Raw genomic sequence first — 26,368 nt, 5'->3', positions numbered from 1 at the left:
TGCTGATTTTAGTATCAACACTAGAATCAAAACAAGGATAGAACTGGTCATGTTCGGTAGACAAGTGTCACTTTATTGCTGTTGTTCTATTGCACTCTTTGGGAAGTGTGGCAATATCTTTGATGTGTGTTTCAAAAGCTGTCTGTTTCTCTTGATGACAAAAAATGTATCTCATTTTTATGTCCATGTTTCAAGAGTTTTACAATCTGATTTCTTTCCAGGGTAACATGCTACTTGCTTTGACAGGGCCTGCAGTATTTTCTGGAACTTTTTACAAAGAGTATCCTTCTGTTGATTTCATTCTGGAATTCATGCTATATGGGACCAACATTGACATGGTAAGTTTCATTTAGTGTACTGTTTGTGCAGCTGTATTGGGCTTTTACTTTGTTTTCAGTCACACTGTTAATAATTATGCATTTGGCAAGTATAGGCCCATTGCCATAAAAGGAAGCCTTTTGCTTCCTTAGATAATGGAAATGAATGATAACCAAACATTTTTGATGCTGAAGTCTCTTTTCAATGTCTGTGCATTATTTTAAGAATGTTGAAATTGTTTCGAAGGTCTCACATTCTCCAGGGTTTTTCTTTATTTTTTTTTTCAGATTTTATTTGTTAGCCTCATATTGAAGTAAAAGTGCCATATCAGTCAAAATATTTACATTTTAGTTTTCATGAAATACATGTAGATGATTTTTTTTTTTTTTGTAGATGAAGCACAACTGATTTTTTTTTTTTTTTTTGTTGTTGTTTTTTGTTTTGGGGGTTTGTTTTGTTTTTTTTTTTTTGTTCAAAGAATATGATCAGTAACATCTGAAATATTTTTCAGAGTCTGGATGAAAACAGTCCCAAACAAATGAGTAAATAGATTTATATTATATGCATATGCATATCATGCTTATACCCTTTGCTCTAGGTACTTCTACATTGAAGAGGCACAAAATTAACATTTGTCAGTAATTGAATATTATCTTGATAATGTCATATCACTGTTAATTGGCAGGCTTTGCAAGTCTTTGCCATGACCTTGAGAGAAGATGTGAAAAGAACTGTGTCCAGCAAGAGTCCACATCAGTGTCTAGGTAAGCAAAACAGAGTTCATTCATCACTTTCTGTCAGTATCCATGTCACATACAATTTTCTTTGTTGCTATTTTCCATCACTCTTAATGTTGAGCAAATAGAATGCTTTAAATCTCAGGCCACTCCCTCTCTTTAAGCCTTTTATTCTCTTTTTATTCTCTTTTTTTTCACTTTTTCACTTGTAAAGTATTTTTTTTCCTCCTATTCCAATTTTTAGAATATTTTTCTTGATTTTTTCTATCCACTCATCCAGCTTCAGTTTAGAGCTTTCTATGTCAACCCTGTCATTCTCAGAGCATTTAGAACCGTGGAGTCATAGGCCTCTCCTTTTCTGTACTCTTTCTTTTCTCAACCTTATCAATTCTAGAGAGCCTCTTACCTTCTATAATGCTTTAAATCCTTAATTCTTGAGCCTGTCCTTTTTTAATGTATTCTCAGATCATTTGAACTTTTCAATCCAACATCCCTGTTAACTCCTTTATCCTTAAGAGCCGTAAAATCCTTATCACTTCTGAACTTTCCACTAGTGAAATACAGCTATCATGTTGCTAAAGCGACCTGAATAGGAAAAGGCTTTTGATTTTTCATATGGCCTTGTGAAAGGCTAGTCGTAATTTAGTTAGTGGCAGGGGACACTCCTGGGAGATGACATCAAGGCCAAATTTATTGTCAAGCATAAGAATAGTATCAAGCCCCGCAGGGCTCTTGTCTTCTACAACCCTGTGACTCTGTGAATACCATGAAGTTTTCCATAGCTAGTTCATGAATTTATTTAACATAACTTACTTTTGAGTACTAAGTGTGTTCTGATTTGTGACTTCAGGTATCTCACTCCATACTGCTGATGGCAAGGAAGTTCTGTGGGACAGGAAAAGGATAGAATCGGAGAAGGATGAGTTCTGTACTGCAGTTGCAGTGGCCACGAAACAACGAAAACCTCCAGTAATGAAGGTAGTAAGCATTTTGATTGTTATGCATACAACAATCTAATTTGTTGTCCTCCCCTTTCTCTGAATCAGAGAAAACATTCATCTCTTGTGTCATTTTCACCACTCTAATAGTATTATTTCTTAAGGACATCATATCGTTAGAATGCTGTAAGAGTATGCATTTTCACAATACTAACAGTGTAATCCATTGAATACTGAACGAACACTGAACTAGGGCTTTCTATAGCTCAGTCGGTAGAGCACCGGGCTAGCATCCAGAGGTCTCGGGTTCGAATCCCGATGGAATCCCATTTTCTCTGCTTATTTTTCCACTAATAAATTATATTCATTTCTGGTCAGTTTTCTACTGTTCGTGTTTGTTGTGTAATCAAAAAGCAGCATCACTTCAGTGATCCCTCACATTTATCTACATTTATTCATACACAAACACACTGCTACAGCTTCTGACCATCCAAGCATTGAGAGTTTAGGGTCTCTGGGATGAACACTGAACTAGGGCTTTCTATAGCTCAATCGGTAGAGCACCGGTCTAGCATCCAGAGGTCTCGGGTTCAAATCCCGATAGAATCCCATTTTCTTTGCTCATTTTTCCACCATTGAATATATGACACACTTGTGAATTGTCAGCTGAAGGGAATATTCAACTGATCTTTCAGTGGTATGTAGTGGTATCTGTTGTTCTTCTACTCATGATAAATTTTCTCTTTGTCATAACTTTAGAATGACTCATTGTATGAGCATTTTTCAGCAGAATGCAGCTCAACAAGAAATTGAATGAAATGGCTGAGTACAGACCAATTAAGTGAAGAAAAATATTAGGGGCCAATGTCAACTTATTGGATTACTCAGTGACATTTGGATTAATTATTGTGCTTGTGGTAGGAACATTTTGCCTGCAAAATTCACTGAATAAAATGTAATTCATGATGTCTCAATAGTCAGTCAAAGGATCAAATTAGAACATTTTGTCAAAACTTCTAATCACTACCTTTCAGAGAGGATACAAGAAGGTAATCATGCAGAGAAAAATGAGCATGTTATGGGAAAAGGGGATTGACATGGATGACAAAGTTGAAGGCATTCCCATTTACACAGCAATATCAGAATCATTCAGTGATCAAGTGAGCTTGCCGTTCAGTTCATGACAAATTACTTTACAATAACCATCTCCTTTTCTTTTCTTTTTCAAGATGGCAATCTGTCTGACTATGTAAGAAACTGTGATGTTTTACATCACTAGTAATTGATTTGTGTGCACACAGTGTGTCTTTGCCACAGACGGTGATATGAAGACTTTCAAGAGAGGAACTAAGATGTATGTTTTCCACTTCATCGAGACGGATGATGACACTGGAGTTGAGAGGTAAAAACAACATAGTCTGCCATCCATGCAGTATGTATCATGTGAAGTGCTAAATCTATTTTGAGATTACAATTGAGATGTTATAGAGTCCAAGAATGTTTTTATCAAATAAATTATTTCACTGTGAATTCAGATTTCTTGTGCTATTTTGGTACACTTCGTGACCCCTTGAGACTTCTTAAAAACATCCTGAAATCCCCCAATTATGAAATTGTATGCTATCATGTGAGGCGGTCAGAATATTCCCCTAGTCAAAACACTGAGTGCACTGAAACAGCAAAGGAAAATAAAGCTCGGAAAGGACATCTAACCCAAGTATCAAACAGGAAAAGATGATAACATTAGTGCTTATTCTCTCTATCAAGCCATCAGCTTACCTAAAAACTAGTAACCAGTTTTCCTGTTACGTAGGTCTAATTTGTGATTTGTAGAAGTAGTGCATATATCTTTAATTCATCAACATAGACGAGATCTTTCATGTCTTTGAGATTAATAATGCAATAGAAGGGTAGTGTATGATTTGCAGCTGTTTTGTTCAATTTCAGCACATTTTTCTCACTGCTTGAAAATATTACCTCCTAAAGACAAGTCCTCCTTTCCCTCTTTTATCTTTTCTTGTCTACATGTATGATAGAGATAAATAAATGAATAAATAAATATACATATGACATGCTTTTGTTTTTGTTTTGCTTTGTCCTATCTACACAGATTTACAAGTTTCTCGGAGCACCCCTTTGCCACTCTGTTTTCATCAATCTTCCTGAGGAAGGCCGATGCGGAGGCATATGTTGCAGCCTTCAAGCGGCAGCATGGCAGTCCCACCCGGGTCACCACCACCCGGGCCACAACAAGGGATGGAGGCACCAGTCGAGCTGGAAGAGGGCGGAGACAGGAACAGCCACAGAGACAGACCAACGTGGAGGCCCTGGGAGAGAATGTGAAGGTCGTCATCAGGTGAGTCTTAGGTCTTGCCAATCACAAGGGAATTTATCAGAAGATTTGAAGGACAGTCCTGTGTAAGCTGAAAAGGTATACAGAACAGATTAATTGGAACATTTGGATTCATTCACCGAACCAAATACACCTACTTTAACAGGGCTGCATATGCAAATATCATATCTTTTGCAATGAAACTCACTTGTATGATTGAGATGATAAATCAGGGCATTGTCAGCTTGCTTCCTTTCTTTGTATTGTAAGGAAAGTAAAAAAAAAAGGGGGGGGGGGAAGCTTAGCCACATATAAATCTTGTTCATTAGACGAGGCATTCCATACCTTAGCACTGATTATAAACCAATGTTCATAGAAAATTACTGCACATGAATGAAATAAATGAAATGTTCAAAAACCTGAAGGGGTTAAATGATATCAAATATTGCTTTATCGTCTGCATTTTTAGTTTCATTTAAAATTTCAAGTTATGTTGAGAAATGAAAATTTATATCAAACTCTGTTTAAGATATTATGCAACAGGACATTTGAATTGCTTACATTGCTCCCATTTTTTGCAAGTCATAGTGAAGATCATTATGGTATGCACCTGAAACTGCTTTGCACACACATTTGTTTGTGGAAACAAAACAGCCAACATGATTAGGTCAGTACATCTCTAGTTGTGTTGTAAGGAATTATACTAAACCTTTCATATTTTATGGAGACAATTCAGTTAGATTCGTAGTAAAAATAATAATGATGATAATACTATTACATTTATACAGTGCATTTTCTTTAAAATGGAGTTATTCATGATGCAAGTGAGTCTTACAGTGTTTTTTAAGATGTTGAGAGATTGCTGGTTACGAAGAGTTTGGGAAAGTTGATTCCACGTAAATCTTCCTTCTTTGGTTAAAACTTTAAAGGTGCAGGAAAGGCAGTTGCTGCATGTTTATCATGTTCCTCACATTTGCCACTGTTATTTCAAGGAATGACATGGAAAGACAACTGGCCCGACTGAGCTTCCTGAATGGAGAGAGCTCAAGAATCTTTCATCTCTTGCTGCTGATCATCCTGATGGACAGGTAAGGTGGATTCATTCACTGACATCCACCGGACTTGGCTCAGGGTCTCTAGAAATCCAAAGGGCAAGCATAACTCACATAGCTTATTTGAAGTAAAATCAAAAAGAAAAGAAAAAGGAACAAATGTTGAGCAACTTCATCCGGCTTTCATTGTGCTTGGTCACATGCACTAAAAATATTAGGAACAAGAAGCCTGTAACAGACTAATGATAAGATTACCGAAGTCACCTCTTTCGAAATATCTAATCTGTCATGTGTATGCTAACTGTGATTCTTATCTTTATGAAGAGTATAGTGTCATGTGTGTCCCTTTTGTGCCATCCTTGATGCAACAGAGAAAGGAAAAGGAAAATACATTGCAATATTAGAGGAGTAAAGCCCATGAACTTGTTTTTATACCGTTATATATACACTTCAAGGGGTCTGTGTTTCTTACTGGTGTCTGTCTTGTAAAATACAACATTTGTTGGTACCAAGTTACATTCAACAAATTCTGCTTCTGACCAACTGATGTGCTTTTTGTCAAAAGATGGCTCTTCCTGATGCTTCAAATTTTACGTCTGAAAGCCAACTTTTATATTCATGTGTACATTTATGTCTGTCTGTATAATACATTCTAATTGATTATAGGGCCCAGTAGAGGTAGTTGCAAGTTTATTAATTACAAATGTACATACCATCAAGGGACATTGCAGGACAGTTTGCATCAAGGTTGAATTTGATCTTGAAGTGAAGGTGAAATTAATAAGATCCCTTTTGCTCCTGTTTTTGGTACCATCAGCTTAGCTCTTTCTGAGATCTCTAGTGTTTCTCTTTACAATGGATATGTTTCTTTGGTTCCCACTTTTTCTGGAATGAATACAGGTTGATGTTACTGTTCTCCTGGCTTTGAATTCTTTTTCTGTATCATTTCCTTGTAGTATGTCTTTGTTTGCTTGAAATTCTGTGGGTTTTTCCAGTAATTCCTCCCATTCCAATCCTGATATCTCCCACAGAAACCTGTATAAGTTGGAGCACTTGGTGGACATCTATCGTTTTTTTCGCAGCACATCCCACATCTTTCACACGGTATCTTCCGTCAATCTCTACCTGAGGACATATATCAGGCAATATGTAAGTTATCCTACTCTGCAAGTTATCCTACTCTGCAAGAATGTATGAAATACTCATCATTTCTCCTCGTCATACACTTCAACAGGTACAGGTTCAGAAATGGCATCCTCATATGCAAACATTTTTGTGTCACAGTTGTTGCAAGTAAATGGCATTTCATATAGGGAGCACTGACTTCAACTTCTTGGCATGGATAGTTGTGATCTATGTTTACCTCCAGTGTTGGCATTATGATGTCAGGTATAAAAAATTGACTATTACTGAGTTATGTGGAGAAAGGAAAGCTCTTTGAATGACCTGGAAATAATGTCTTTTCTTTTTATCAAAACCCATTATTTTTTATTTTTTTATTTTTTTTTTTTTTGGGGGGGGGGATGACACTAACCTGAAGGATTGTAAACCATTAAAGAGTGAGCACTGTTTAGGAGTACTGTAGGCCTATCCAGTAATTTGGGTAATGATAATAAGTTTGCGCCTTGACCACTCTGCATACTGTAAAAGTGGAAATTTTCGCGGTGTTGAAATTTTTGCACATTTCGGGCAACCAGAAGCTAGCACAAAAATAAAAGCATGTGAATATTTTTCCTTGCCATATGTTCCAGTAGTTGATGTCCTGATATGGCGGAATTAAAAACATGCAAAACTATTCTTACCTGGCCGTGTGCGAAAAATTAGTTTCGTGAAAATATCCACTTTTACGGTAGTGGATTTGGCACAATATAAGTCAAACGTTATTATTATCATCATTATTTTTATTTTTATTATTCAGTGACGTATCATACATTATCTTTCTTGAAAATTATCATTCAATCATTGTTCAAAAGCCTTTTTGCTACCTGTCACAAACTTACAAATTACTGAAAAGTACTGTTGAAAAATAAGTATACTAAATTACATTCAAAACACAACTATACCATTCAAAGAATAAACACTGTGAATTAAGCTCAAGAATGCAGATAGAATGCCGTGGAGAAAACATTTCTCATGTGTAGTATTGCATTTGATAACATGGAACACGACTGTGTGTTTCTTGATTTCATCACTGAACAGGATGACAGCCATCAGGAGTTTGCTCTCAAACTCTTCCTGCAGTACAAGCGTTGCCTGCTACGCACCTTGGATCCTTTACTGTGAGTGTACTAAGGTGCCTTTAAGAGCACTTTTTCCTCTGAGATTGCCTTCTGATATGATGACATAAATGGTACCCTGGGGTACCAGAAAAAAATCGGCCATTTTGTTGAATTATTTATTTATTTTTTTTTTTTAGGGCTGTACCCTGGGTTACCAAAAAGTGGGAAATTAATTTTTTTGTGTGTGATTAATTCTTCAACATTCAATTATGGCCATTGTTCTTGTAAAAAAACCCTCTTCATCCTGTAGTTTTCTCAATTAATCCCTGAGCCAGCAGGGTCATAATAATGCCATCTGCCTCCGCCTTATCCCCGGCGTCACTGGCCTTCTGAAACACCTCCAGAACATCGGCGGCCCCTTCCTTCCCCAACTTCCGAGTGGCGCGAAGCCTCGCGTTTTCCAGCCTCTCCACTCTGGAAATTTTCCTTCTTTTCCGGCCCTTTCCTTTCAGTGCGGCATAGCCCCCATCACCTGCTGGCATTTTTGCAGCTTGATCCTAATTGCGAAAGGATATTTTGTTCGGCACAAAGTGCACAAAGCTTACAAAATTACGGGATCGAAACTACGTCTACGAGCTCGAGATCGTAACTTTGGCACAACTAGCGGGCTATTATAATAGTGCGTGTAGTCAGTGCATGAAGCGCTATACTGAGTATCGCACCGTACCATACCGACCACGGGTCAGTACAGTGCGCATACGTAACGCAGTCAGCCGCGGTTGTACTCGAGTGAACGTGAGATGGCACTACACAACGTGGTACCCCGGGTTACTACGATACCCCGGAGTAGCGCGTGGTGCATCATATAGAGAGTAAAAACAGCTATAAAAGATAATTTGAACCATGAAATGAAAAGACAAATTATAGATAAATGAGTTATAAATCTCAATGTGTATTGGATTATATTTGCTAATGGCAAGATATTGCAGACACTCACAAGTACCCTTTCATTCCTAGCCTTTAAAATCCTTTCAAAGACCTGTCAATTCCAGAGGGCCTTTTTGTTGAGTCAACCCTTCAATCCATGGAACCTTTTGTTTCTCCCCTTCTATGGGACCTTCCTTATATCTACTCTAAGAGAAAAATCTTTATGAAATTGTATTCTCAGCCCTTTGAAGTCCTTTATCATTGGGGACCTTTCTTTTATAACCCTTCAATTTTCAAAGCTTTTAAACATATCAAGTTTGCAGAGCTTATTTCATGAAATCAGCCCCTCAATCTATGGGGCTCTTTGTTTATTCCCATCATTGACACCCTCCTCTGTTTACTTCTTTCTATTCTCAGAGCTTTGGAACCTTTAAAATTGTTTGAATTAATATCATGATTCATTCTTTGGCAAGTCTCCTAATCTGCCAGGGTAGCAAAAAGTTATCCATGGGCCTCTACCACCTGAGTGTATCTGCTGGTTTTGTGTTTCTAATGTTTTTCAGACATGAAAGATCTTCAGAATATGAGGCAGTGTACAGATTTCTCAAGAGACAGCTAGACAGGGTCACAGAGACTCAGACCAGGGCAGATGGATCCACAACCACTATCCTTCCATTTAGACTACAGGTATCTAATCTTTTGTTGGCAATGGCTATAGTGTACACATTAATTGAGGATGAAGAGAGTGATGTGTGCCATGGGTAAAATTTGCTCTTCCACATAGTGGAACCCAGTATTTTGTCATCTTGACAATATTTTTAGAATTTTTGTTTCATATCTTACAATCATATAGAAAAAATGAATAGATGAATTGATGAAAGAAGAGAGGCAACAATACTATCATATCATGAATGTTTTAGCAGAGGAACAGTAAATGCTCAGTGGACGAGACCAAGGACTCTCAATTTGTAGGACCATGGTTTAGGACTCCTGGCAGCCGCAGTAACACCCCTAGGCACGGCACTGTATCCTCATTGCCTGGTTCTTCAGTGGGGATGAAAAGCTGCCTGTCCCATAATTGCTTCTGTAGTGACCAACCTAGAATAAATCTAAGCCAAAGTAAAGATGAGATGTGAAGTCAACTTATATTTTAGATTATAGAATTTTGCAAATATTTTTTTGATAAAGAATATACATAAAAATTGAACATGGTCATAAGAATTAAAGACCATAGTGACTGTAGCCAAGGTAATTGTGAACTTTATTGTTTCTGTTTCTGCATCTGCATTTGAGAGAAGATAGTTGTGTAGGTACTAACCAGAAAGGTCATACTGACTATGCTCTCCTATGGAAGGCTGCATTCAGATCTTAATTGACAAAACTTACATGGACACTATGGCATGAAGTCACCATATTTCTCCTACCTTTTGTTTGAACAGACAGTCTTTCAGCTGCTGCAGGTGGAGCATTACTGTCACACAGTCCAGCTAGCTCTCACAGAGGAGGCCCTGGCATTCGTCAAGCATTTTGACCTGAAGGTAAGGGAGTTCTTTGTTGTCAGCCACAATATAGTAGTCAAATCTTTGTGTGCCACGTTCACACACCCGAAGCAGTCGATGGCTTGCCAAGTTAGCATATTTTGCTCAAATGCACAAACCCACCCAAACCAATTGATAAATCACCAAATGCCATAGTACAATGAAAGTTTCAGTTGCAATCCCTGTCCGCCCACATGTATCTTGCATTGTGTGATGATCAAATGTCAAGCGGTGATCCCTATTAGATTTTTGAGCAAATTCTAAGTTTCTAAGTCACTCTTTTGTTTTTGTAAGTCATGCTTGGACAAATATGTAGCTACCAGTCATTTGAAAGAAAAGTAATTGGAGATTTGTTATAAAATTGACATCAAAGCAACATTTAAAATTTTCTCTACAACTTTGCTCATTGCATGTCCAGCAAAACAAAAATCTATAAAAAGTTACAGGGAGTGAAAAACAGAATGTTTTCCCAAAGCATGCCTGTTCCCAAAGCATGCCTGCATTGCAATCTCAGCATAATTTGGCATTGAGGGGATTTACACCTTGACGCATAGAGTTGAGTAAGGAGGGATCTGAGGAACTGATGTGAACATCTATTCAGTGCTCAAGTTGACCTGACGAACAGAACAGTGAAGGTTTCATCGGAAGTAACCAATAAAAGTAGGAAAGCTATGGTGTTGTGAAGTTTTATGGCTTTTTCCAGAATAGTGATTATATGTCACAGTAACATGTGCAAATTAGACAAGGTTATGATTACCAGTACCTGCCCTCATAATGTAACCATTTGCTTACTCACAGATGTCCTTTTTTTTCCTTCTTTTTTTACATGACCTTAAGAAGAAATGTAGTTTCCTGTCAAATTGTTGAAAATTTGTGACAGTTTAACACCGATGACTTTGTAAAGGATAGGGTTGACTTTGCTGAATAATTGACAAAGAGGATGATTTTTATTATACCTATAGATACTACTCCTTGAAAGAGGTTTGAGGCAATGATAACATTGCTTTGCCTAATTTGCATGTGTGATTGTGGCAATGGGACAAATACCTCTTTTTGTCGAGAATATGATAAAACCTCAACATTTTTTAACATTCTTATACAGTATTCCATCGGATTAGAATAAAGGTTCTCTATTTAGTTTGTCTGAATTTCCTCCTTTGTCTTTCCTCATACCTCCTCTTTCTCATGATCAGAGAGTGCAGCGTCCCTGTAAGCCATGTGTCAAAGGCTTACTGGCAGGTGATGGGAGAAATGGGGCTTAAGAATCCATGACTTCACAATAAGCCAGTTTGAAGTTACATTCTGCGCATGAGCAGATAAGGGTCATATGAGAAAATTGACATAATCATGACACAGAGTTGCTATTTGCAATGTCATGGACAGCGCCTCAATGGTGTCTATACATTGCAGTTAAAGTTAGAACATTTCTGAACATTCAAGGGAGTTTGTTTACATAGGCATGTCGGATTACATAAGTTGGTAATATCGTCTGTTGGGCATTAAGTTGTCTCGAACATTATGGGTTTAGTTGCAACATAACGGCCTTATCATTCTTAACCGACGATATCTAGATTTGCAACTGTTTTGTTTCGAAGGTTTGAAAACTGATCTATTGAATCATTGTTGGTGTCCCAAATACAGGAATACATTGTACAGCTCAGAAACAGGTTTCCTGAAGAAGTACCTAAACTGAAGACCAGAGTCAAAGTCATTCCAGAAAGCAGCACCAAAAAGAAGGTGAGAGATTAATCTGTCTTCATACAGCAGGCAATAAACACTGATCAACTTTATCTTTCACTAGCACTAACCAGTACAGTAGGGTATTTGTTAAACTTTGGCTGTCGTACCATGCATTTGACTAAATTTTCAAAGAGTATTTGCTGTTCTCTGTCTTATGCATGCAGCTGGTAAGAGGTAATACATAGGGTAAGCTATTAGAATTTAGCTCAATTCTACAGAAGCTTGGTGGTAAGCTGGTGCAATGGGTATTGGGCCTTCGTTGTCTCTCAGTGTTTCTCATTTTTGTATTCGTATCACCCTTTGACACCAATTCTTGCTTTTGTGTAGTCTTGACCATTTATTATTGCCCATTTCTTATGAGCTTGTGTAATAGCATAATACTCTTTTCTACTACCAGACTACCAAGGGACAACCTATCAAGACACAGCCAATGATTTTCAAGCATGGAGTGGAGACCCTCTCCATCATTCAACAGAAAAACCTTGGTAAGTCTTTAAGCTAGTCTATCAAATAGGAGATTTATCTTCCTTTTGTATCACAATAATATGTATTATACTAATTGTTTTTGTCCCATGTACAATTGTAGATAATGTCTTGCATGTAGAAAGGAGTGTTTCAATCGAAGGAATGGACTTCATGTCTTTAGGCAGCTTGTTGAAGCAGCTTGATAAAAGTAAATGTGTACAGATAATAGGTTTAACTTATTAGTGCAACGCATTCAATCCAAAGTACCGGTTGTAAATGTAGAGTGTGATATTCTTCCCTTGACAAATCTTTTCTCAACGATTTGAAAACCAGCCACAGCTTGAATTTGTGTTACTGAGAAATGTTACATGAAACTATGCCCAGAATCATTACTCAATGAAAACTTTGATTTTTTTACAAACTTGATAACTAATTGATGTCTGTTGTTTATATCATCAGTTGTCAATGTACAGTGGTCAGTCCAAACAAGCATGCATCCAGTTGTCATGGCAACTGAAGGAGTCCTTATGCAGGTAATTCTGAATTTCTTTGGACAAAACCTTGATATATATACACAATATCTTTTTGTATTTGTGTTTATAATATTCTGATTAAGAATTATTTAAGCAAAAGTAAACATTGATGTATAAACTATTATTCATACAAAAAGTTGTTCCTACAGTAGAAAAGTACATATATTTGCAGGCCTGGGGTAATCTTTGAATCTGTATCGAAAAGGTATAACATAGTTAATTTTGAGTGCCTCAGATAAGTTGATTTGAGATTGCCAATTTATTGTACTGTCAAGAAAAACAATGAATTCAAACCAAAGCTTTGAATTCAAAGAACAAATGAAATGCCAGCAAATGACAAGCCAATGATATTTATTACTGTATCTTGTGTTGAATAGACAAGTGCAGAGTAGTTGGGTTTTTTTAATGTAAGACATGAGAACCAAGTGCAAGGTTTAGTCAGATAATGTCACTTGCTTGCACAGTACCTGATTGATGTGAAGCTGGACCAGGTGTGGAAGGGGTTCTTGATGGAGCTAATGATGGCTGAAAGTCTACCTCCCAACCCATACCCTAGACTCATCACCAGGCTTAGACAGGCTGCCTGCAAGTGAGTTCCATCACTCCACTGCAGACTTCATCTTGCTCATTTGAGAAAGTTTTGAAGTCTTCACCCTTTCAATCTTTGCAGTAATTACGTCATCAAAGTGATACAGGAACTTGTGTCTTCGTGTGCAAATCTGCATTTTTGTTGTTAAATGTTATTTTTGATATTTATCGTATAGAGTTCCTTAAGATGATTAAAGCTAAAGACAGACAGCATGGGAGGTCACAAACAGCTTCAGATTTATTGTAGCCAATCACAGCAGCATATTACACACACATGCAAAAAAAAGAACCCATAATATTTGTCATATGGCTGTAATGATGTGAACATCATTCAAGCAGTGAATTAAGATCATCTGCAATTAATCAGAGGAGCTGATAGACAAATTTCAAAAAGATTTTTTTTTCTTATGTTTAATTTGAAATCTGTTGATCTTGGCTTTGTATCATGAATATTTGTTTGTAAAAGCAAACATAAATTGCCATTATGAATTATTGATGGTTGATGTCAAGTTTCATATGACTTTATAGACAATTTCTTATTGCAATAGGACCTGTGCAAATAAAGATTACAATGAGAGATAAATTGGGAAGGATTTGCACACACACAAAAAAAAAATATATATATATATAGGCAACAAATTTAATATAATGGTAACAGCTAAGAGCAGAATTTAAAAGGGAAAAAACAAAATGTTCACCACTCCTGTTGAAGACCTGTGACCTCTGAATAATGATATCATGCCAAATATCACAGTTTCCATCCCCTTCCTGATTGCATCCACTAGGATGGAGCTGTGGAGGGAAACAGATCAACAGCTGAGGTCAAGGACGATACATGGCATGGTCAGGCCAGCTGACCGCACCAATCATGTCTCCTTCCTGGAGGAATGTGATGGCTACGGCCTCTCGTCCGCTCTGGCCGGAGTGCAGGCCACCAGCCTGAAGAAGCTGTCGGTCATGGTAGAGATGATGACCAACCACAGCATGGCAAGTCATAGAGGGGAGTTCCAGGTATGTTACCTCCCATTACTGACCACAGACACTGTGAGAAGGTTTTAATTAACTTCAAGTCCTCCAGGATTCAGAATGAAAAATTCAAGACCAAATCTTAGTTGTTATTGTCCTTGGGAAAGCTACATTGAAATCTTTGTGTGGATGTTAGCCATTGAAATTTAAAAGAATAAAATCATATTTAGTACTCACAAGAAGTTCATAAAATTGACTGATATGACAACTACTGTATATTGTTTTCATTTGCTCATTTTTGTGGCATATAACTACAATTTTGATTTACTACAAGACAAACGTCTAATTTGAAATCCAGACCATACAAAATCTATTTAAGTCTTAGAATTAGTGACACTTATTTTCTTTCAAACAATTTGTTGTAATATCAGATATACTGAATATCACTGGTGTACATGTTTTGTAATTAGTTGTGTTTTTTTTTTAAATACAAAATGTAGCCAAGCGGTCTTGTGTGTTTCAGTTACTGGTACCTCTATAGAATGCTTAAGTCTATTTTGAATTCTGTCAGTTCAGTGGGTGATATATGTTAGTTGTGCCATCAGAAATTATTTAGTTTATATGTGGTATATTTTAATGTGGACCAGCTGTCATCAGGACTAGCCATCAGTGGACACTCTCCCCTCTATGGACAAATGATGCCCTACCTACCCTTTCTGGAGCTTCATGAACACTACTACATTAGGGGACCAATGGGTAGAGACCACAGTGCTATCGACCTCTTTGCTAAACTTGGTATGATGGTCTGATTTCACGTAATGTACAAATTACTTATAATGTATAAAGCTGGAAGCAAGAGATAATTAAGATGAGGGGTGAAGATCCGAGTTTTCTACTAATGTACAAATTTCACTTGTACAGAGGGAGACAAATTGAAGATAACTCATACCTCAATGTAAAGAGCCATTTGTGTTGAAAAAGATGGCTGAGACTTGATAACCATTGTGTAAAATTTTTAATTGTTATTGAAAAAATGTTCAATCTTTTGCAGGTTCAATGAAGTATGTAATGTCAAGGCACCAATGCAATTCCTAAAAATTGATATCTTACATTAATGTATTCAACTTGGACTGATAGAGCCATTGTATTGAGAATTACTCTTGTGTTCAGTCAATTTATTTATCACTCTCTTAAAAAAAAACAACAACCCTCATTTGTCCATCAAATTCTAATTGTTTGAAGCCACCTTGATATTTAGTGCCTTCTTATTTTAGAATTTTGTTTTATCACAGTCCTCATTACAAGAAACAATTCACTTTGAATCTTTACATTTCAGGTTATAGTGACCATCACACGTACTTTTCGAATTGTATAGATAGCAAAGTCTGGATAAATCCTATTACTTTGTGAAAAGTAGACCTTTTATGATGCTCTAATCATGCATTCAAAAGAGTCTTAGGTGAATTTAAATTGGTGGGAAAAATATGTGAATTTGTTGTGGTTCCACAGAAATAGCTTGATATTTTGTTCAGAGTCAAATTAGGTAGAAGCCATACCTCTATTTCAATGTTTCTTCACTGCAGTCTATGACCACATAGCAGACCTGTGCAGCTCAGAGAAGTATGTGATAACAGGACTGTATGTCAATGACCAGCTTGCTCTGAACCAGGACAAGTTGGAAGAAGATCAACAAGGGGCGGAGTCGGTCATTGTCAAGGCAGCCAATCAGAAAAGTTCACTTTATTTAAAGGTACTTTGAGCCCATTTTGTATTCTAGGAAAATGTGATGTAAGAATATGGAATGGAAAATGTTGCTTGGTTGACCAATAAGGTTTTACATGGAATTCCAGATAATTTTTGTTTTCTGCATCTATTGTGGTTGTATCATGCTGCAAAGAAAGTTAATACACAATGAACTGCTGTAGTGCATAGTGAACATTCACTAACAAGATGACTTTTCAGAAAAAAAAAATGCTCTTCTTATTTCAATCATGAAAAATGGATGATCAACTGACTGCATATATGTTATTTTTGTTTCTTCATAGGAAAACATGAAAGAAGTAACTATGTTGACATCTGTGTTTTGTGGTACATGTATCTGCTACTGTTTCTTCAGGTCTACACTGCTGTTGGCTGGAGGTATGTGGCTATCCATAAATATTACATGATGCACTACCTCTTTGTGGATCATGCTGAAGACAAGTAAGTCTTGGCAATACCGTCAGCTGTATATCATAGTACAAGTATATATATGATAAGGATGGCATTTAATAGCATTCTTATGTCATTTCCCTTTTTTCCTTTCTTTCTTCTTTCTTTCCTTTCTTTCAATGATTTTTCTTTGTGTATTATTTGCTGTATAAATCATTAGTAAAGAGCTAGAATTTAAAAGCTGCAAATTCCGTATGATTTGGTATGGTGTGGTTTGGTATGTTTGGAAGGAAGATTTTGTTAAAGAGTAAATTTTGAACATGTGAAGTAATTTGACAAGAAGTAAAGAAACAAAGCAACTCAAAAGATGACAAAGGGACATGTATTGTATCCCCTTGAAGACAAAGTCTGATCAGGATTTCTTTGGATTCAGCAGCACTATGCTGGTGCTGTCTTGTCACAATTCTTGTTTTAAGGTTTGTTTGTTGGTGAACCAGTTTCCTCATGTATATCCAGATGGAAATCAAGTCTTGAATTTTTATTTTCAGGCATGTGGCTTATTTCCAAGATGACCCCATCTTCCTCTACCAGAATGTCTTCTTGTCATTGGAGGAGGTAAGCAAATAAGCCAGTTCAGAATTAGTTCAAGGGTACATTGGTACGAGTGACCTTTCTTTTTTTCTCACTCGGGTAGGGGCACTTCACTCATTTTAAGAGCGACATAATACATAAGCTTTACGTAACAATTTATGGGATTCATCAATCCTGTTCAAACAAAGAATGAACTTGTGTAGACCAGATGACCAGAATGACCTGTCAATTAACACGTGGGAAAGCATCTATTTCATCATTTTGCATTGAATGTATTAACAATCTCTTTGTATTGATAATTGCGTATTGCCAAACGCCACTTTTGCTGTCAGGTGGATGTGCTGGCAAGCAGCATTTATGAGGATTACATGAATAATCATTATATCACAGATGCTTATCCCAGTGAATTTAAAAACCGTCATGCCTGTTGGCACAAATGACCTTTTTTATGCTCTTGTTATGCACAAAGTGGAACTCCGATATGGCTCATTGTCCTTGTAGATTTCATAACAAACAGATTGATTGCTCATTTGAAGAAAATACAGAAATTGTTTCTGGTATTGTTTGGTTCTTTGCATACTATAAATAGGCCATCAACCACTACCAGCAGAGTGGTGTCTCTGTCATGGGAAATCCCCTCAGTGCTACCAACGTTGCTGTCATCAATAAGTCCATAGACCGGAGTGTCTTGGGCCGGCTAAAGGACCAGGATCTCATTGGGGTACACAAGCTGCTCATGACCAAGTCCCTCATCAACAAGGTTAGTCTTCATCTGGGCTCAGGGATCTTCACCAATTTTAGCCTTGACTTATGATCATCCCCTTTGAACATACAAGACTAAAATTGTTTGAAGATAAGCCTACTGTATCTTCACTGCTGGGTGGTCCTGAAGTTTCTTGCTGTGTCTACCACATACTGTGTGTTGCCATTTACTGCACTTGAAAATAGCTTTCAGAAGAATTACATCTGTCTGAGTATTTTCTGGATTTGGTCATCAATTATGAGACATTTTGAGACAACAGCAGAATTTCATCCAAAATATGTTGCAAAATGTGGGTTATGGTCTTTATTATGCAATGAAAATAACACTCAAGCAAATGTGTTTGCTAAAATTACATTGCATCTAATTGGGGTTCCTGATTAAGTGGTTCCCAGTTATAGGGTGAGCACTGGTTATTAGTCAGTAGTCAATAATTTGCTGACTTACAAAACACCAGCTTATCTTGATTCAGAAGTTGCATACATGAGCACATTCTGAGAATTGATCATGATCATAATAGATGGACATTCATTGTTATCTCTTCTGTAGATTGTCTATTCTGCATACGTGTAGTTGCATTTGGTGTTCATTTTTGTCTCGCCCACTGGAGGTGAAGGCGAGACTAAGGGATCCAAATGTCGTCCGTCCGTCGTCCGTCCGTCGTCCGTCACAAATGTTAAAGTTTACCTGCAAGACTCTCTTATGATGCATAACTTGGCAACTGTTACAGCAATGGCAGCCAAATTTGGGTGATAGAAGCACTAGGGGTATCTTCATATTATGGTGTTGTCGGAGGTCATGTGATGATGTCAAAGGTCATTTGAGGTCATATATTAAAGAGTATGTGCAAGACTCTCTTTTCTATGTTAAAGTTTACCTGCAAGACTCTCTTTTGACAAATAACTTCACATAAGTTGCTTGGATTACAACCTAACTTGGGTCATAGATGCACTGGGGGTGCCTTCATGTTATTGTGCCATTGGAGGTCACAGGATAAGGTCAAAGGTCATTTGAGGTCATACGTTAAAGTTTACTTTCAAGACTCTCTTGTCACATGTAACTCGACACATGTTGCTACAATGGCAATCAAACTTGGGTGATGGATGCACTGGGGGTACCTTCATGTTATGGTGCCGTAAGAGGTCACATGATAAGGTCAAAGGTCATTTGAGGTCATACGTTAAAGTTTACTTGCAAGACTCTCTTATCACACGTAACTCAGCACATGTTGCTACAATGGCAATCAAACTTGGGTGATGGTAGATGTCTCTTGGGAAGTTGAAGGTAACCACAAGGTCAAAGGTCACAGACGGGTCAACGAACTTTTAGGGCCCAATGTTATGTTTTTAGGGCGCATTTCGTTTATGGCTCATAACTTTTGATCCCTTTGTCTGTTTGTGACCAAACTTGGATGGAAGATGTCCGTTGGTGAGGTGAAGGTCGTCACAAGGTCAAAGGTCACAGACAGGGGTCAACAAACTTTTAGGGCCCAATGTTATGTTTTTAGGGCGCGTTTTGATTGTGGCTCATAACCTTTGATCCCTGTATCCGTTTGTGACCAAACTTGGATGGTAGATGTCCCTTGCTGAGTTAAAGGTCATGGTCACAGAAAGGGGTCAACAAATTTTTAGGGCCCAATGTTATGTTTTTATGGCACGTTTCGATTATGGCTCATTACTTTTGATCCCTTTTGTCCGTTTGTGACCAAACTTGGATGGTAAATATCCCTTGGGGTGTTGAAGGTCACCACAAGGTCAAAGGTCATAAGCAGGTCAATTAACTTCCTGGAGTTATAAAAAATATTAATTCCTTGTACGCGAATGGGCGAGACACAATTTGGCACTTGCCTTGTATAGTTATGTGTATCAAAACTGGCTCTGGTATTTACACACATCACTTGTTTTATTCATGCAAACAAATTAGATTTTATATGAATTTTGAGTTGGTGCCATTATTGTGTCATTGATAGTGAACTTGTCAATATGGCTCAGAAGACTGCCACTAGCGAGGGGCTTAACTAGAGTGCTGTAACTGTGCCGAACACCACATTTTGACACTGAGAATTAAGATGTTCTTTTCACCTTTCAGAATGTGATTTTTTTTCCTCTGTGATCTAAAAGACTGACAGCTGTAAGACAGACTTTAAAAAAGAAATCCAGTATAAATATAATTTGGTCTGATAAAAAAAAAAGAGTAAAATCTTACAAGTTCAATGGTAAAAATTTGACTGAAATCGGATGAAAAATAAGGAAGTTATGACATTTTGAAGTTTTGCTAATTTCTGCAAAACAGTTCTTGTACAGTGGATATGAATATGCAAATGAGTGAGCTAACCATGTCATACCCTCACAATTTTCCATTGATCATGTACAAAAAAAATGACGAAAATTCAATGTTTCTGTCATTGAAGTCTGAAACATGATGTTATTCCTTGTTGAATAACTTTAGAATAGTGATCAGTTAGATATACAAGGATTTGAGCCTCGGGCATAATTGCATTTGAATGAAAAACTGGAAATTTCAAAATTTTATTTACGAACTATGGGATATGGTAAGTTGTGAGGGAATGACATGCTCACTTTTCCATTTGCATATGTAATTGACTGTTCAAGAACTGTTTCTCCCCAAAATAGCAAAACTTCAAAATGTCATAACGTCCTTATTTTTCATCCAATTTTGATCAAAATTATACCGCTGAAATCATCATATTTTACTCTTTTTTTATCAGACTAACTCATATTTGGACTGGATTTCCCCTTTAAAGAAATGAATTCCATCTCTTTGTTTTGCTTGTGAGCAGAATGCAGAGTACTTTGGTGATACATGGCGCATGCTGCACAGTGTGGCCTTCCAGTTTGAATACATCTTTGCCCTCACCAATTCCCTGTGTGATGTCATCCGCTACGTCCTTCAACATCCTGACGCCATGGAAACCTTAGAGTACATGGAGAGTATAGAAGCTGCCAAGGCAAAGGCCAAGAAAGGGGTTACCATTCCAGTCAAGAAGGTTTGTCACTGAGATAATGATCTATGAATTATCCAATAAACAATTTACCTGCGGACTGTATACAAACATTTCTGCCTAGGACAAACATGTATAGTGCCGGCTGGTTTATTGTGCTGAGTAGGATGTTTAGCCAATGTCCAGACCTTACACCCCACACACTGACTGCCCTGATCACTTTCTACTCTCCTTGTTAAAACTGCCTTCTTTTTGTATTAGCTGCTTCATGGTCAGCAATAGATGAGAATTAATTTCATTCCATCATCTCCCTAAACCTGATCATGAAATTTTACCGTAGGTCGCCTATCAATGTATTACTGAAAATGAAATCTTCACTTCTTTTCTGAATAGGGGAGATGAGTGAATACCTTTTCCTGTGATAAATTAAAGACACAGAGTTTTACATTATCTGGATTTTTATGATCATTTCTGACTTTCTGTGTGTACCAAATCAAAGCGATTCAAATGTCCTGCTTGTAGTCAAGATTTACATATGATAAATGTCTCCTGTGAGTATCAGATGTGGTAATATATATATTTGATTATATTGTATGTGTCCCTGCCTTTGGACATATTTTGGACATTAAATCACATGTGTACATGTACTGCAAGAAATATCTGCATTACTATTAGAAAACTGATACATTCATCTGGCTTACCCAGGATAAAAGTACTTTCTAAACTGATGATGTCCTATGAATTTGTGTTTATAGTTTCCTGTGAAGGAGTCTACCCTTGGCAGTATGAGTACAGCATACTTGGAGAAGGTACAGGAGGTGCTGAATGAGCCGGGCAGCCTTGTTCCCCAGTCCCTACCCAGAGTGATTGGTGACAAACTAAGGGAGGTAGTAGAGAAGCACCCCCAGACTGGTGATCAGACCATTGTCATTGAGAAGCAGGTTGGTAACAACAGGACTTGTGGGCCCCAGTTTATCTATTTTTTTTTTGAAGTTATGATAGCAACTCTTTCTGAAATGGCTATTGCCATGGTGATGATAATAATCCAGCTTCCTGATTGGCTGTTGCTATGGGAAGTCACCATTCCAGCAAGAGTTGCTATCTTAACATCTTTTATGAAATGGGACCCTGGCTGTGTCATCAAGTTTCGTGGGGAATTCTTCAACTGGGTCAAAATTTAAGAATAAACAAGTAAGTCACCTTTTTACTCATAAGGTACATAGTGACTTGTCTTGGTGGTCTCTCATGTGATATGCAGCCTGTAAGGGCCTTTTGCAGTACTGTAAAAGTGGTTTCTTTTGCGGTGGTTTTATTTTCGCGCTTTGAGGTGGAACCGCGAATTTAACAGCACGCGAAAATGTTTTGAACTCGTCTCTTGTTACAACGCTATCATTACCGACCGCGAATTTAAACACACACGAAAAAGTCGGCACCGATGGAAACCACGAAAGTTTCTGTATGCGAAAGAAACCACTTTTACAGTACTATGGGGCTACCATACTGTTTCCTCTTATTGTGTTATATACACCATCGGATAGCAAGGATGATGATTTCCCTTGTAATATCTGCCAAGACATTCCAGTTGAACCTTCGGTGCCACTTGATTGTGATTCTCAAACCAGCTCCCACTTTACCAGAAGTGCCCAAGCAGGCTCCCATTTCTTATAACTCTCACAGTTATAGTTATGCTGAATTCATACCCATCACTTAAAGGGGAAGGCTAGTAACTGATCAGTGGGAATCAGTGGAAATACTGGCAGATGATTGTTCCAATCCTTATGGGATTCATTCAAGAGTTCATTGTATATCTATTATTGCGTGAAAATGATTTGCTTCAGAACGGTCTCATATTCAAGTAATGTGCAGATTAATGCTCCGTCACTGACCAGGGACGCTAACCTGGAAGCATTAAACTGCACATTACTCGAATATGAGACCATTCTGAAGCAAATCATTTTCACACAACAATAGATATACAATGAACTCTTGAATGAATCCCATAAGGATTGGAACAATCATCTCCCAGCATTTCCACTGATTCCCACTGATCAGTTACTAGCCTTCCCCTTTAAGTGGTGCAAAATTTATATGTTAGTGTATTCTCAGTGTTTGTGTGCTCATTACTCTCTATAATATGTTATATGTATTTTCCCGTTGGTTAGGGTACCTTTACCTTCATGGGATTTATGGGCAACATGTGCCATACATGCTGGTAAGCTCCTGTACATGAAGCATGCTAATTTCTTCGTCACCTACCGAAATAACACTGAATGTCTAGCAGAATTACAGTGTAGCATCTGAGGTAACAGCATTTGTGTAGTCATGATGCAATACATGTTTTGGGATTTGGTGTAGCACTTACGCGTTTGGAAATTTTCGACATTTTCTCTTTTTTTTTGGGGGGGGGGGGGGGAGGGGGTGTTTACATTGGCAAGTCCATGGTTGGTGACAATGATATTTTGATTATGCAGTTTGTATTATGATTTCCAAAGTAACAGAGCAATGCTGTAGTTAATCAGCCCCCTTCGCATGATTTTGAGGTGAATTTTCAACAATTGTGACAGTTTGCTTAATTTGCTTGTATTGCTGACTAACTCAGTCACACATGAGTTGTTCTCTGCATTCCATTTCACAGTCTAACTTGAAGCTGAAGGAAATTCTGGACCTCCTCATCCCTGTCAAGGTGGCTATAGAACATGATGTCCACCAAGCATGCAACAAGGTCCAAGAAAATCTTAAACTTTTGGCTGGCACATGAAGATGAAGGTAGAAGAGAAATACATCAAGAGAAAGGACTCTTCAAGATAGATATCCTCATTGGTCGAAAAGCAGAGTTAAAATTGTAGACTGGCAGTTTGAACATTTACGATATAATGAAGGAGGTTCCACTCTCTGTGTGGAGCCAAATATCTTTTTTATTTATTTATTATTTTCAGTTGTAACCACTGGGAACCAACAGGAGTTAGTGTGCCAGTGCCTAGTGCCTGGAGCCTCTAGGTAAGAACCTCCTACACAAGAGTTGCCAATCTTGTGATGCATTCAGAGCCAAGAGCCTGGAGGAAGACATTTTACCAGACAAGCTAGGAACCAACAGTCTCAAAATAAGAAGTGAACAGGTTGCAAGACCGTGGAAAGACCCTCAGACTCTCATGACATAAACTGAGCTGACAGCTAAGAGTTTCATGTATTTGTGGCAACTTAAGAAGTATCAGTAAAATGAAAAAATAACACAAACATTGAATGAAAAGAAATTTGTGTGGAGTTTGATTTTTATTATCACAGAACTAGGAGTTGAGAGCTAATATGGAAAGCTCACTTGTTCACACTGCAATCAATGTTAGTTGCCAAGCAAACCTCTATGTGGCAAAGGATGACCTTGATGGATTTGCCCATCATTGGTCTTCTTCCCACATTTCTAAGGCATGAGGTTTGCCTGTTAGCGAAAAAGTGCAGCCACTGACGTTTCTTTTGAGTAAATCAGAATGTAAGTCAAAACCTGTGACCAACTTTGATACCTGTGGAGTTTGAATTGAGGAAGGGAATAGATGGCATGTAAACTCACAACATCTGCTATAAAAAACAACAACTTAAGTCATCTTAACCAGGGAGGTGTACAGTTAGTGTTTGTTTTATTTCTGTAAGATGCATTGCTCATAGAAATGATTATGAGTGGATGCATTTTTATCAGCAACTTGAACTGTTTGATCAGGCAAGGTCCTGATAAAATAATAGCACTTTCAGTAAATAGGTAATCTTGACTACATCTATAGTAAACCATAGTGCATTTATATCCTATGTTGACTTTCAAGTACTACCAGGGGGAAGTGAGATTTAATTCTTTTTGTTAGTTTATCATAAAGCTGATTAAAATTAGTAAATTCGACCACCCAGCTTGTCTCAAAATATCTGCATTGAGGACATATATCAACTTTACCACTGCCACTACCATGGCCCTTGAGTGTTGACTTAAAGCTAATGGTGTCAACACCTGCCCAATGTGCAGTGTCTTTAATCCACTTCAAGTTGGTCATCTGCTGCCTCATTGATGTGGTTTTCTATAACACATATAAAAAGATGCTTATCTGTGCTCCTAGATGTACTGGTACATTCTGTGCGCCACTCCATTATCTCAGCATAAAGCATCTCTTTTCAACTGAATAAACTAATTATCTGCATATGCAGAGTGGATGCGAAGAAGTTGTAGTCCTGGGTTACTAAACGCTGTGTCATGTTTACAGTCTTTTCATAACTCTTCCTAGGCAACATTAATTCTGCTCTACCATTGTAATGTATGAGTGTAAAATCTGCCTCAGAATTCTGACTGCTTGGTAAATGGGCTTCTGTCTGCCAAATGTTTTTGTTTATGCACCACTGCCAAAATACTAGCTGATTTGCAGATGGGGAACTTCAGCCCACAGCTGTCATATTATCTCATCTTGGGGAAGACATGCCTATCTCTCTTGTCTGAGTAGAAAGATTTCAGGGCCAACCCTGCAGCTATGTCTGGATCTAGCTCTTGCAACTACTTAGCCTGTTCCTCTAGAGACCTCTTGTGTCCAAGATAAGCCCTAAAAAAAAAAGAAGTTCTATTCCAGGAGAAAAAACTCTGAAGGCATTATGAACATCTTTCCTGATAACAGGCTGGTGGTGGCCAAAAGACCTTCTTGGGAATGTCTGATGATAAATGTGTTTTTCATGGCAACTCACATAACATTACATTATTTTTTGTGAAGATGTGAGAAGATAACTTCAGCACATCTACCAAAAGCCTAGGGGTAGAGCTGAGGCAGGGGGGGGGGGGGGATTTATATTGCCATGATTTCTCTTACAAAATGAAACAGAAACTTAGTTAATCTCCTTGATGCTCAGATAAGATCTGAGTAACAAGCATCTTGCAAATCTATTGAACGAATATCAAAGGTATTGTTTACCATTGGGAGCAGTGATTCAAAAACATGTTTGAGTTATCACATTTGATGCATATGTGTAGGTCAGTTGTATCACAAAGCATCCTACTGTAAAACAATTTTGCAATAAAGCCTAAAATATAAGGAGATATCACTATTTTTCTCAATAAGCCATAACTGTATCTAGTTTATTCTAGAAACAATTTTATCATAATTATTCACATTTTGTATATATCAATACTTTGATTGATACTGATTACAATTTTTACATTGGTTGTTCTTATCCCTAACTCACATTTAAGAACTATTTTGAGGCACTGGGGTTTTGTTTCATCTGCAAATGGTAAATATGCCTTTAAGCTAATGGTAGCATTAACTGAGCCCACAACAGCTTCTTTTATAATGGACTTCTACACAGAACATTCCTGTAGTAGACCCTTCAAACCATACTGCATAATGTGGCAATTTATTCGTACAGCAATGTTTGTTGTGTACTGGTACTTATTTGTAGATACTTACGTTAGGACAGCAATGTAGTATATGCACTGGTCAGTAATAGAAACACTTAAAGACCAATTTGAATATCAATGTGCATCACATGAACTTTAATACAAATGCCACATCACGTTGAATTACAATGAGAA

General features: G+C 37.6%; 1 protein-coding gene across 1 annotated transcript in view; it reads left to right on the top strand.

Moving 5' to 3' along the window:
• LOC140227081 (uncharacterized) overlaps positions 1-25,520 on the top strand; it is a 29,621-nt gene extending 4,101 nt beyond the window's left edge. Inside the window, exons 5-27 of the mRNA XM_072307510.1 lie at positions 222-338; positions 1,004-1,082; positions 1,906-2,033; positions 3,295-3,395; positions 4,104-4,349; positions 5,318-5,413; positions 6,409-6,526; positions 7,577-7,656; positions 9,087-9,210; positions 9,963-10,061; positions 11,703-11,798; positions 12,199-12,286; positions 12,726-12,799; positions 13,264-13,388; positions 14,173-14,398; positions 15,001-15,148; positions 15,937-16,103; positions 16,470-16,555; positions 17,053-17,119; positions 17,685-17,855; positions 20,656-20,862; positions 21,573-21,758; positions 23,453-25,520. Of these exons, the coding sequence (XP_072163611.1) occupies positions 222-338; positions 1,004-1,082; positions 1,906-2,033; positions 3,295-3,395; positions 4,104-4,349; positions 5,318-5,413; positions 6,409-6,526; positions 7,577-7,656; positions 9,087-9,210; positions 9,963-10,061; positions 11,703-11,798; positions 12,199-12,286; positions 12,726-12,799; positions 13,264-13,388; positions 14,173-14,398; positions 15,001-15,148; positions 15,937-16,103; positions 16,470-16,555; positions 17,053-17,119; positions 17,685-17,855; positions 20,656-20,862; positions 21,573-21,758; positions 23,453-23,575 (2,952 nt within the window). The 3' untranslated portion in view covers positions 23,576-25,520. The remainder of the gene's footprint in view (positions 1-221; positions 339-1,003; positions 1,083-1,905; positions 2,034-3,294; positions 3,396-4,103; positions 4,350-5,317; positions 5,414-6,408; positions 6,527-7,576; positions 7,657-9,086; positions 9,211-9,962; positions 10,062-11,702; positions 11,799-12,198; positions 12,287-12,725; positions 12,800-13,263; positions 13,389-14,172; positions 14,399-15,000; positions 15,149-15,936; positions 16,104-16,469; positions 16,556-17,052; positions 17,120-17,684; positions 17,856-20,655; positions 20,863-21,572; positions 21,759-23,452) is intronic.
• Positions 25,521-26,368: the final 848 nt, after the last annotated feature.

The sequence above is a fragment of the Diadema setosum genome, chromosome 4 (genome assembly GCF_964275005.1).
Source record: "Diadema setosum chromosome 4, eeDiaSeto1, whole genome shotgun sequence".
In the NCBI taxonomy this organism is placed as follows: Eukaryota; Metazoa; Echinodermata; class Echinoidea; order Diadematoida; family Diadematidae; genus Diadema; species Diadema setosum.
This window is presented reverse-complemented; position numbering and strand designations above follow the sequence as displayed.